At 35.5% G+C, this 13,474-nt stretch overlaps 1 protein-coding gene across 3 annotated transcripts in view; it reads right to left on the reverse strand.

Moving 5' to 3' along the window:
* Positions 1–2,339: 2,339 nt before the first annotated feature.
* The window catches only part of EMB2766 (structural constituent of nuclear pore), a 175,524-nt gene continuing 164,389 nt past the window's right edge, over positions 2,340–13,474 (reverse strand). For all 3 annotated transcript variants that reach the window (XM_089458258.1, XM_089458259.1, XM_089458257.1), the window contains one exon: positions 2,340–2,949. In XM_089458258.1, the coding sequence (XP_089314384.1) occupies positions 2,857–2,949 (93 nt within the window). In that variant the 3' untranslated portion in view covers positions 2,340–2,856. The remainder of the gene's footprint in view (positions 2,950–13,474) is intronic.

Consider the following 13,474-nt stretch of genomic DNA (forward strand, 5'->3'; position numbering starts at 1 on the left):
ACTTAGATGTCCCAAGGTGCTCTTAACTTGAGAGGGCAATTGCATGATATATCTAAATATTTGTGAGAAAATCCTCCCAAAAACTAACCCAAACAAATCATGTGATCTTGACATTAGGTCTTCATTCAATGAGCCTCTGACATATCACGTGCGTCCACGACATACTAAATAATACCCTTAATTTGACTACATATTGAAAAATACCTCTAAAATCACATTATTTAACCCCCTACCAATACAAACCCAATACACCTTCCAATTCAAAAAACCCCTATTTTCACTAGATATTGTATGTATTTATTTTTTTAACAATATTTTTTATACCCCTTATATTTTTTTCACTAACTTTGAGCTCCATTTTTTATACTTACCAATGTAAAAACTCTTTACCCTATATCATATGCTCAACATATTATGTCATTTTTTTCAATATATATCCCCCAATATAAATGTGCGTGGTATGGTATGGATCCCTCCGTGAAACCCCGTGGCTCCTAAGAACCACAAAGAATTTTTACCTTGTAAGGTCAATGAATATACAACATGAAGCAAGTCTACAAGTTATTTTCACACTTTCAAAAAATCACCCCCCGAATATTGTATCTTGCCAACAAGGCCTTTCGCAATTTGGAACACCTTCAGGTTATCAATAAATTTAATATAGAGATAACTTCAACTATTCTTTTGAAAAAACTAAAAGCTATCAATCTTTTGTTCAAACGTTGCCATTACAGGTGTAAGTAACCAAGATAATATCACTCGTTCAGCTAAATAAAGAGTCAATCACTACTGTTGAGAGAATTAATGCATCAGGGTTCGTTGTATCCCTATCCATCCATACCAACCTCCACTTGTTCTATCAAACAAAACGTTACAACAAATGGGGGAATAAATTAGGGGTTAGCATAAAAAAGATAAGGTATATTGAGATGGCCTTTTGCAATTTGGAACGCCTTCAATTTATCAATAAATTTGATACAGAGATAACTTCAACTATTCTTTTGAAAAAACTAAAAGCTATCAATCTTTTGTTCAAACGTTGCCAATGCATGTGTACCTAACCAAGATAATATCACTCATTCAGCTAAATAAAGAGTCAATCACTACTGTTGAGAGAATTAATGCATCAGGGTTCGTTGTATCCCTATCCATCCATACCAACCTCCACTTGTTCTATCAAACAAAACTTTACAACAAATGGGAGAATAAATTAGGGGTTAGTATAAGATAAAGTAGATTGAGATGTTTAAGATGACAAAAGAAGGAATTAAAATAGCTTGAAAATATTTGAATGGTCTCACTCTTTCCAACAGTATATTTTCCAATGTAAAGTCACATTCATACAAGTGACTATTAAAATGATAATCAGATAATATTGAATAAGACTCATTTTATTATTTTGATTAACGTCAATACAATAAAGCATAGGTCAAATTGTCTGGGCATAAGTTCTAAGCACAACATGCATGGGGTGACGGTACTAGGGCCGAAATGTGTAGGCAAAATAATTATAACCCGTTTCTTGCAAAATCTAACATTGACATTTCTTTGAGAGTATTTCAACCCAAAGTGGAAACAAAATCGATAAAAGCAAAACACATGCTTCTAAAGTAACACACAGATATAGAAACTACACACATCTGGCTAAAGAACATTTAGCCTCATATCCGGGTAAGATGACTCATTAGCTTCATTCAACATTAGCTGCTCCTGCTAAGCTATAGGCTAACGCTACGGACCTATGAATTCATGACTGAATTCACCTCAAAGCTTCTCAAATCCGAGATCATTTTTCCTGAAAGACATTGATACCACCTGCCATTTTCTTCCTATGCGATCCTCCATTTTACCCAGGTTGCTAACATGCAAGAACATGTTTGATAGTTATTTTCTTGATTTGTGATTATGCCCGCACTCAATCTGTCTAGAACATCAGCGCAGTACTATAAGACAATCTGTCCAACGGATGTTACTAACCAAAATCCAATATCAATGAATGTCATAGTTTCAAAAAGAAGATTAGCCAGAATGTTACTAGCGAGCAGATATTTGATAGTTATTTTCCTGACTTGTGATTAAGCCCACATATCTCAAATCTGTCTAAAATATCACTGCAATACTATAGAATGTCACAGTTGCTACTAGCATCAAAACCCATTGCAATCAGCAACATTTTACAATCTACCCAATCGTAATTTAAGCAACTAATTAAGTTATGCAAACTTGCAAATCCAAAATTTAAAATATCAAAGATCTTTTCTTCTAACAATTGTCTTACCTTGTTATCTACAAAAAGTTAGATGTTAAACAAGTGCTTGACAGAATTTTGTAATCCAACGGGACATTAATATATATGGTATAAGCTTGCATAAGCAGGGCTAATTAGAAGATTTGCATAATATTCAAAATGAACATGATTCAATACGTAAAAGTGAATTGTTCACGATGAAAGGCAACTTCTAAATTGAGCATCAGGCTTGGGAGATAATTTTCTATGATTTCACTCTGAAATACACATATTTGCAATTCGGTCACTCTTGCCTTTACTGATCCATATCGAGTGGGTATTATTGAGATGGACTTGAGCTTCAGCTGCAGTTAACATTATTTCACACAAGAAAATCATTATTTCCTATATTTTACAATGATTAGAAGCCTTCTTGCAAAATGTATTATAGGATCCTAATAACCAGTAAAAAGACATTTTTCGCTCATTTCAATGAAGGATATTACAAGGGCACGAAACTTGAAATAAAAAATTGCCAAAGCATGTATACTCCAAACTGTAGGGCACATATCATTTGCAACACGTGTGGCAAAGCTTCTATTAGTATGCACGTTTTCTATCAATTGCTGTCAACCAATCCAATGTCTGGACCTCGGAGGACCTCTATCTAAAGCAGCCCCGTGATCAGCAAGCTTGTTTATACGCGATGATAACTCTCCAGCCTATCAAAAACGCAATGAAGCTCATAAATTTGATGCATCATATACACATTCAAAAAATTAAACTTATTGCACCACTCGAAACAAAATAATTTCATATCTAAATTAATAATACAATTTACTCGGAAAAAATCATTTGAAAACCACTTCAAACATAAAGAAATCATATCATTTCAATATAGAAAATCCCCAAGCAATGATAGAAAATCCGGCCCCCATCATCCAGCAACTGTTACTGTCAATATGATTAGGAGAATCCAAGTCACGAAGGTCCTCATTCAATATGATACCACAAAAGTTTAGTTAAATTTGAATTTTGAAGCACTATAAGGAAATCCAGGGGAAGCTTCAGCTGGTGGACTGATCTGTATACACAGCTCACTGTGCTGAACAAAGTCTGACGATTAGTGTCAGCTTAAAGATCCGAAGACTAGCTCTTATTGGGACTCCCTTTATGTGATTCCTGAGACTCACTAGCCTTAAATCAAAGCATTTAGCTATAAATTTTTAGCCTGAGAAGTGATCCAATAAGAATTGGAGACTGCAGGAGATTTTGCAAGAAATAAAGGGCCTCTCTATCAGACTTTCAAAGATTTGGCTGTTCCACATTAGCATGTGTAAATATTAAAACTGATCAGCCAAGCTAGGACAAGGGAAATTACTAATCAAACCATATCAGGATGGGGCAGATAAGCAGGACTTGACAAAAGAAGGAAGGATCAAGCCTTGAAAAATTTTCCATATAATTTTGCAATGCGTCAACAGGGGCCTGGATGGTTTCTAAAGAACGTTTGGTGTTATTTGTTATGAACAAAGTTCATATATGCAGCAGAATACTCAGAAGATCTGAAATATATAAATAACCATGATAGAAAAAAAGTATTTATATAAGAATGTACAAAAGATATGAGATGATATTATGGATACAAATGAGGGCCCACTTATATACCTAGGCAAGTGCCCCTTCATGAATGGCTGTCCTTAGAGACACAACTCTTCATAACTAATTATTTTAAATTAACCATTATTACTATTTATTATTATTTTTATATATTTTATTCATCACATTGCCTTCACCTTTAGAAAAACTTTGTCCTCAAAACTTATCGTTGATAAGGAATATCATCTTTTTCTTTATCTTGTAATCTATTTGTATATTTCGGAGTTCTTTGAGTTGTCATCTTTGATGATAAAAAAATGATAAGATCTTTGGAGTGATAAATAAAATTGTCAAACTAAAAAGAGATCTGACCATCCTAAATTAATCTTCTATGGAATCTTGCGGTTACTAGATACTTTGTGTGAATTTTTATCACAAGACTGAATTGCATTCACATTAGTAGTCTTCAGAACACAAGTTTGTTGTTTTTGATCTGAGTGATACATATACGCAGACTGATTGAGTTGTTTGCTCTTGTGATTCGGATGTCAATAAGGAGTTCTTGCGATTTGATTTCCCCTTATCATATGTGTGGCATTTTCTTGATTTACTTCAAGTACTGATGTTTTTGTTGAATTGGTTACAAAATATTCACTTGGAATTTCATTGTCTGAACTGCAACATCTAAATATGTTTTTCTTTCAACTAGTTTGTCATCTTCTTGAGTTGTAATATTGACTAGATCAGTATTTGTTCTTTTTTCTTCAAACTAGACTATTACCTCTGAAGACTTTGATGCTTTTTTTGAACAAGTTGTTCTAACTTGTCTTGTAGTGATTTCTTATCATTCTTAAACCTCTTTATTTGTGTAAGTAAGTTTTGATTATGATACTTTCAACAAGTTTTTTGTTTTTCGAATTGTTGACTTTACTCTTAGTGTCCTTTTCCTCACCTTTTAAAACTCTACTCTATTCTAATAATCTTTGATTAAGGTCTTTTAAGCGCAAATTTTCTTCTTCCTTCTCTGATAGATTTTCGTTGACTTTCTTCTCGACACATTCATTTTCTTTTTCTAATTTTTTCTTTCTTCCCTTGGACTTCTTGACCTTTGCAAGTAATTTTTCGCTGTGGTCCCTTAAACACAAAATTTCCTCGTATTTTTTCTGTTAATTTTTCGTAAAACACACTTTCAATATCCTTATGTATTTTTTGTGATACCTCAATTTTTTGTTCCAGTTTGCAAGTTTTCCCTCTAGTCCTATATTATTTATATAGTAATATAAATAAACAGTAATTATAATAATAGTTAATTAAACAATAATTATTTACTAAGGACATGACCATTAAAGAAAGGTACCTGCCTAGGTATATAAGCAGGCCCTCATTTGTAACATTCATCTCACCATCTTATATCTTCTATATGTAATTATATAGATATATTGACGTATCATGGATATTTATATATTTCAAATCTTTCGAGTATTCTCCTGCATATATGAACTTTGTTCATAACATTAGTATTAGTGTGTAAATGAACCATGTTCGTTGCATTGGTATTAGAGCGTAAACGAACTTTGTTCTTTATACTATTCCAACCCACCAAGGACTGTATCTTTGCAAATAAATGTCCTCCCATTAAAGGGCTTCTCACCTACAAACTTCAAGGATCCCAACAATTTGGAATCTATTATCAATGTGAGAACAAAACTAGGTCAATTTTGTCATGAGTGGGAAGAGGGTTTCACATTATCAAGGATATTGCTATAAATCTTCTAAGCAATGGAATAAGGATTGGTGCATTCGTGGCTAAGTTGCACGAAACGTGGAAATGTCTAGAAAATTCCAAAATTGCAACCCAAGGAAACGTGACCACCCACCCCCAAAAAAAAATATGTGTGTCCGTGTGTATTTTTTTACAAATAACACATCTTGCAAGAAGAAAAATAATGAAACACATAAATGACAATTTAGAAGGAAAACCATATCTATATCTTCACATGATGTAAAATATAGATTAGCCTTTATAGATGGGTTATACATCCAAGATTCCAAAATCAACTATTATACATGAGGCTATAAATCCAAAATCATCCTTTACACAAGAGGCTATACATCCAAAATCATCCTTTACACATGACGTTATACATCCAAAATCATCCTTTACACATGGCGTTATACATCCAAAATCATCCTTTACACATAAGGCTATATTTGTTGAAAATGAAATAAAACATGAGTTGAACACAAGCACAATTACATATCCTAATCCTCATCTCCATCAACAAAAATAGAAGATGCTTCCTCAACAGACCTAGAGTGTGGATTGGAAGATAAGGCAACTCTGCTTCTAGATGCATCACCACCAATATTAAGTTAATTAAACTGAGGAGAGATTAGAGATCAACTTTAGTAGTAGATTAAGTTTTTTTGGGCAATGGAAGTGCCCCACACCCTTCTTAGGTACTTCAATGGGCCCACACAAACAAAAACAACCACAAAAAAACGCATTTGCATAGAAATGCCACTGGCCATACCATATGATGTTTCCAAATCATGAAACGCCATATAGAGTGATCAACAACGTTTTGATGTTTCTAAGTGTTTCTAGTACAAATACAATGGGTTGGGGCTCATGTCCTACAACATAGATTCATGGCATTTCCAAGAACCATCACGTTATAAAGTAGCACAAAACACAGTCATAACTCACCAAAACTCTACAATCTTTGCCATCTCGACTATGCTCTGTCATGTTAATCTCATGACATCTTCCTATGAATGTGTATTCATTCCCCAAGTCCAAATTAAGGGGGGATGCTAGAATGAGTTGAAATATTGTCTAGTGGCCGCATTTGATGTACTAAATATGTCATTATGATAGTATTTGTAACATTTTAAACAATCATACATGGGGCTTTTATGTACATGTAATGAGGCATCATTAGACTTATTGGGGTCCATTAGTGGAGCACTAATTTGTCTAGTGACCACATTTGTTAATATACTTCATTACAATATGACCATAGTTGTAGCATTACAACTGCCAATTGTGAGGCAGTTGTATACTAGAGAATCATTAATTCCACATTTTCCCTGCCCCTCACCTTACTTAGGTATGCCATACATATAGCACACATGCAGTATAGACTGTGCCTTAAAAAGGTGAGAAAGTGGTTTCTACTAGCCTACATACCTAGCTTCATCTTGCATCAATTCCCTCTTTGTGTTGGCACACCATGGAAATATTGTTTTCACCATGGAGCAACGTCCCAAACGTTCCCCCTTCTTTTCTCCTTATTTTAGGTCATATGTTCTCTTTCTCTTTCAGATTAGCTAATACTTGCCACTGCTACTATCATTGCCTTGTTTTCCTTCAATTTCTATGCTACATTTTCTTGTAAGTTTGCACTAATCTTCATGGAAAACTGCACCCAAGGCAAAATGCTTAGTTCCATACTCTTGACATGGGGTTAATTCGCCCTCTACAACTTCTATGCTCAAATACCCGAAGACAACATAAAGTTCTTCTATACATATCTATGTTATCATCATAGGCATTAGAGTCTTCTCTTTAAGTGCCCCTTCTACAGTCTAAATAGATGACTCTAGGGTCCACAACTTGGTTTTAATGCCCCCTCATTTTAATGTGGAACTAATAGGAGGGTTCATCACTTTCCTTTACATTTGATCTTCTACTTTTCATTTAATGATTGAACCCTTTTGGCAAACACCCTTGGCCTTTATTTGGGTCCTTCCCTAACCAAACTGATGGTTTTTGGTGGAGCAATCGTTTCCACCCCAAACAAGGTGGTTAATATTTCCTTTTAAGACAATTGGCCTCCCTCAACTCTAGCAAGCACACTATTTAATTGGTAGAAATTGGTAAAACTTTCCCCTATTTATTGCACAAATAACACCCTACAAACCCAAATTTTGACAAGATCTTTGATGCCCTATTTGTCGTGGCTTCACTACCCTCTCACGAACATGTAGATCAAAAGATCTTATTTTCCCAATCTTCATGTTGTTTTCTTTCCAAGTCCCTACCATTTGGGGGCTCAAAAATCTCAAAGTAGCAAAGAAAGGGTTACCATTCCTTGAGTTGTGGGTTAACACTTCACTATCCCTACCATAAGGCACCCTCTAAATCAAATCAAATAAGTACATTACAATCGTAGTGCAATAAGTAGCAACTCTAAATTGAATCATAAGCTAACTTTAATATCATGTATGCTTGCTCATTTCAAACTAGGTAAGTAATCTTCTAGCCAACTCTAGGAACCTTGTACTAAATAAACTTTGCAAACTTCAATCATTCCAATTTTGCTTGCATCAGGTATGCAAATTTTGGTTTATTCGTATATGATGGAAATTGATAAGCCAATAAGAGGCATGTTTGGTTGAGGGATTGTCATACAACTAGCAATTAATTAGAACTAAAAGAAGAATTTGGTGGAGGAATAGCAATAAATAGAAAGTTAATCATGATTTCTATTAATTAGGTATTTTGCTTCTATTTGTTCTTGTAATAGCTCACTATGGTTCTAAGCAATTCATTCTTATAAGTTCATGTTTTGTGACATTCAACTTTTGCTACTCTTCTAATCCCTCCACCATTGAATTTATATCAACCATTTTTTCCAATCATAGGTGGGGTATTTTTACACTCAATTTTGATCAAAATTTTGTTGAGAAATCTAGGGCATTAAGATTAGGATATTTCTCTTATAATGATAACTGCTTGTGAATGTTTTTCACTTCTTTAGATTACGATCTTCTCTTTACTTAGATTACTATAGTGTTCTTCTTTTCGATCAAAGAACTACCAAAGCATAAACAATAAAGAGACAAGAGACATAGAATGTAGGCGATCATCCAGGGCCAAAACCTCTCCAACTCGAGAGGAAAACCGAAACAAACTCTTCTTCTTATAAAGACTTCAATTGACGAATACCACGACCATGACCAAGACCCTTGACACAACAACCTCTCCAAGACCAAGTCATAAGACCTTTTGATTCAACTTCTTCTTCCTTGACTCAACGATAGTCAAACTTCTTCCTTCTCCTACTAGCTCGGCTATCCTTCAGATTTCGGTCCCTTGGATCAGACATACAACTTTTCAGCCTCTTCAGAAACCCTAGTTGCAGCACATGCGAGAGACTTTGTCCCTCAATTTTCTTCGCCTTTAGATGGAATCTCTTTCTTCTTCAACTCAGCTTGAGTATCAACTTGCTTTTCTCCAAAATTTGCTTCTTAATGTGATTGTGGTATCTCAGTCCTTGCAGTAGACAACACTAGATCCTCGCACGTGTGGAGTGTATCAACCCAAAAAACAGATCAAAAAACAAACTTGATGATGATCCTTCTTTCTTCGCTTGGTGATGATAAGGCTGACATGCCTTTCTAAAATTATCTTTAATCCAACTTCAAGGTGAGCTTGTGACATTGTCCTGAAGGGTTAACAAATTTTCCTTTACAATAAATTACATGTCGAAATGGGCCTTCAAACTTTAGCATTGATTCAATAGGCTTTATGACATGATGACCAACCCTAAAGGCTCACAATGGGAGCCTTGTCTATAAAATAAAATTCCTTGAGCATGAAACCCATGACTCAAGCATTACAAAATAATTTTATTTTCTTCCTTACATCAATTACATAAAATCATGATTACATATCATTATGAATACCGAACTTAGTTAGCATTTTCAACACTCCCTCTTAACTAGGGACGTATTCAAAATCCATACAAGGTACTTGGAACATTCCCAATCTGAAGAATTTTCATAAGAGTTGGATTTGTAACCCACCTGTATAGCATCATATCATCCAACATTGTCACATAGCAAAACCTTGACTAACTGCTCTATCTCTCCAGAAGATCAGAGCTCAATGTTGGCGAGACCAATGATGTATAGACATCCTCATCATTGTCCCTCTCAGAACATACCCCACCTGAGTTCTCTCAAAGTATGTTCCACCAAGACTATTCTTATCTTGGATTCCCAGTCCTCAAAGAATATCGGTCCTCTACGACTACTCTTATCTTGGATACCCTAACTCATCTTCAAAAAGTAACAAATGCTAGATGTTTACCCAATCCTCCATTTGTCTTCCCAAGTGAACGCAAGAATGATGTGTCTATCTCTCCTTCTCAACTTAGGGAGGACATACCCATTCCACTTAAAGAATGTATCCATTCCTATAAACAAGAATGTACCGAAGCTCCCTCTTAACTAGGGACTTGACCAAGCTCCCTCTTGACCAAGGACTTGCTTTCAGCAACTCTCCAAGTGGAAATCATGGGACAGCCAGCTGCTTGTAGAACTCCTTCCTTTGATGTCATGAATTTCTTCTTTGTCATGGAGTCTACATATTTTGGGACTTATTCGTAGGGCACAGACCATTCATCACTTTCATCCATGAGTCATGTCATCATTTTTCTTCATTTGAAAGTGATCCATTAGTCCATATTTGGCTTTCCTTCATGCCATGTTGCCTTCTTCATATCATGTTTACTTAAAGGACCTTTTGTCCTGTTGCATAATTGTAAATTGTGGAAGACTTCCACAGTTCTTCGCTTAGCAACCCTACATAAGCCCATCCAGATAACATTCAAAAATAAGAAATGAACATTAAATCAAAATTACCTTTGTGATGGTCTTTCATCATGACATCTTTCTATTTGCATCAACATCTAACATACATGTTGACACATCTCCAAAAGATATATACTGTCAATATAGTGTCAAGTGTCTCTTTCTTTTTCAAACTTCATCAGGGTCTTCATATCTTTCATGGAGATATCCTAGTCAAATCTTTCAGTCCTTGGATGTTGATCGCCTCTTCCATAGTTTCATATTTCATGATCTCTTCCTTTCTTTCTTGACACTTTTTTCCAACAACTTCCAATCAGAGTTCCTCCAATTTTCATCAACCACCTCATATTTCATATGAGGTCATATTATGTTGATTTCATCTAGTCGATGTGTGACCCATGCCTTCATGCATCCTTTCAAAGGAGGAGATCCTTTCTTTTGATCATGCACTCGAGATAAAGCATTTACCCATGTTACTTGCAACCATATGACATGACTTTACATTATCAAATACAAGCATACATACCTCATTTTCCTTTGGGTCATCTAGACTTCCTTCAACAGCTTCCTTGATTGAAAGATCTTCAATTCCTTGATTTGCTTTACCTCTTTTGACATCATACCATCCTTCCATGAATTCCTACACGTTGAAATTCTTGATGAAACATTTGCTTCTTTTTGATTGGTGAATCTTCAAATGAAGATTCCAACAAAGGATCTTGAGTATCCTCATCCAACAAATGTTTCCTTTCAACTAATGTATGATGAGCTTTATACTAGATGACTTTTATTTTTCCGTAAGTACCAGTTATGCTTCTAATGAGGTCACCAATGTTGAAGGAAATGTAACTAGGTTCGGTCTTCATGTACTTTTGATATTTATATTTATTCAAGAAAAGAAATATTATTTTTATAATATATATCAATGAGTTTCTTGCTCATTGAAATAGGTCTAGCACATGTTAAGTATTATAGGTAAGTCAAATAGTCAAAATATTATGTTGAAGACTTTAAGGGCATGTTACTATAGGTATACTTATGTATTAGAGTCAAAGAAGTCACCTCCAAGCAAAGTCAAGTCTCCTCCAAGCATGTGACACCACCAAAGAAGCAATCCAAGCTATATAAGTCAAGTCGGCCTACAGTCTTCAAGTCGGTCTTCTAGTCGGCCTAAGAGGAGGGACAATCCTCTATATATATAGGTTGTCCACTCCATCATAACGTCATGCAATCACCTTTGAAATCGGCAAAAGTAGGAAGCCGAGAAAAGGGGAAAGAAGGACGAAGAAAGGGTCTCCAAGTACAGCGAAGAAGAAGGGTACACAACCGAGCTCAAGAGGATTGTTTCTAGGGCAAGTTGCAGTCACACGTGCGAAGATAAAGAGGGTATCTCTGTTGTCATAGCAACCCTCCACCACAGTCACACATATCTCATTGGTTGGGCTAGAAAAGTAGGCCTATAAGGCCTCTCACTCAAGCGAAAAGGAAGCACACTCAAATGAAGAAGAAAAGAGGACCTCCACACAAGAATCTTGAAGGAATCCCATCACATGTGCGAAGAAACAGTGATACATTGTTGGCATATCAGACCTTCAACTATATCTCAAGAAGGGGCTTGGTTGGAGGAAGAATAAAGTACTCTTCATATGTAAAGGAATCTACCAAGGAACAAACAAGAATATCTCTTATAGAAGATACCTAACAAGGACTACTATTGGTTGCCGGAAGAAGGACGAAGTATCGGGGAGCAAAGTGTTAGAAGAAGGAAGACTAAGTGTCGAGGAACAAAGTGCAGAAAAGAGAAAGGACTTGACTTATGCTTGGAGGAAATTCTTGTCAAGGGTTTAGGGTTTGGCAATTGATCAATAACAGAAACTTACTAAAGGATTTTCCTCTAAAGAGAAGAGAGGTTTTGGACCTAGCTGAGAGCCAACATCTTGTGTTTTTGTTCTTATGTTTTTGGTAGCAGTTTGATGAAGTACACAAACATGCATTAATAAGAAGAAGAAGAAGTTAACAAGAAAAGTCAAAAGACTCCACAAATTGTTATCAAATCAAGAAGAATCACACTACACCTAATTGCCCTTGATTCTTCAACAACCAAGAGTTATATCCTTCCATAGGTGACTACCATACACTTATATTTCAACTATCTTTCATGCTTCTCTATATGATGATGTCACGAGCTCTTCCTTTTAATGCTTCTATGATGCCATGGTGCATGCTATCATTCTTTCTTAGTGATTCATGATAGCCATATCTTACAACAGAAAACTTGAAACAAAAACTTGAAAAGAATTAGGCAAGGAAGACTATCTCAATCATAGTAGATATCTTTTACTTCTTGAATTTCTTCTTTTCAGCCTCCTCCACTTCTTCGGTAATATGAGCTTCTTCTCTACCTCTTTTGTTATTGTCCTTCTTGAGCTTAGAAAATATTCTCTTGTAATGCCCATATTCTTGACATCCATAGCATTGAACCTTTGCCATGTTCTTTTTTCTTTTCTGAGGACCAAATTTCCCAAAATTCCCTTTTATCTTTGCCATAACAGCATGTGCTTGAGTTTGCTCATTTGATCCTATATCAGTGCCTCCAACCTAGTTTCTTCATTCTTGCATAGTGGCCATAGATCCTTGAATGGAGTAGCTTCCTTCTTCCCATAAATGCTTGAAGCAAAGTTACCCCACTCCTCTGATAGTGCATTTAGTACTACGGTGGTCATCTCTTTGTCAGACATTATTTCTCCCAGATCTTGAAGTTGATCCCTTATTTCAGATATCCTCATAAAGTATGAGGCTATTCCTTCTTCTTTTGATATCCTTAGCTTGTAGAGTTCTTGCCTTAATGAGATAACTTCCCATGTAGTGCTTACGGAAAACAACTCTACCAATTTTTCATATATTTCTTTTGAAGTTTCGAGTTTAGATACATATCAGATGAGGGGATCCTTGATGGATTCTATGAGAATCATTTGAGCCCTTACTTCCCCTTTCATAAACCGTGCAAGTGCTTAAGCATCTTCTTTTGAAGGTTTGGTGATTGAG

Source organism: Pinus tabuliformis, chromosome 7, assembly GCF_031772625.1.
Source record: "Pinus tabuliformis cultivar Carrire ecotype Pingquan chromosome 7, CPIR1, whole genome shotgun sequence".
Classification (NCBI taxonomy): domain Eukaryota; kingdom Viridiplantae; phylum Streptophyta; class Pinopsida; order Pinales; family Pinaceae; genus Pinus; species Pinus tabuliformis.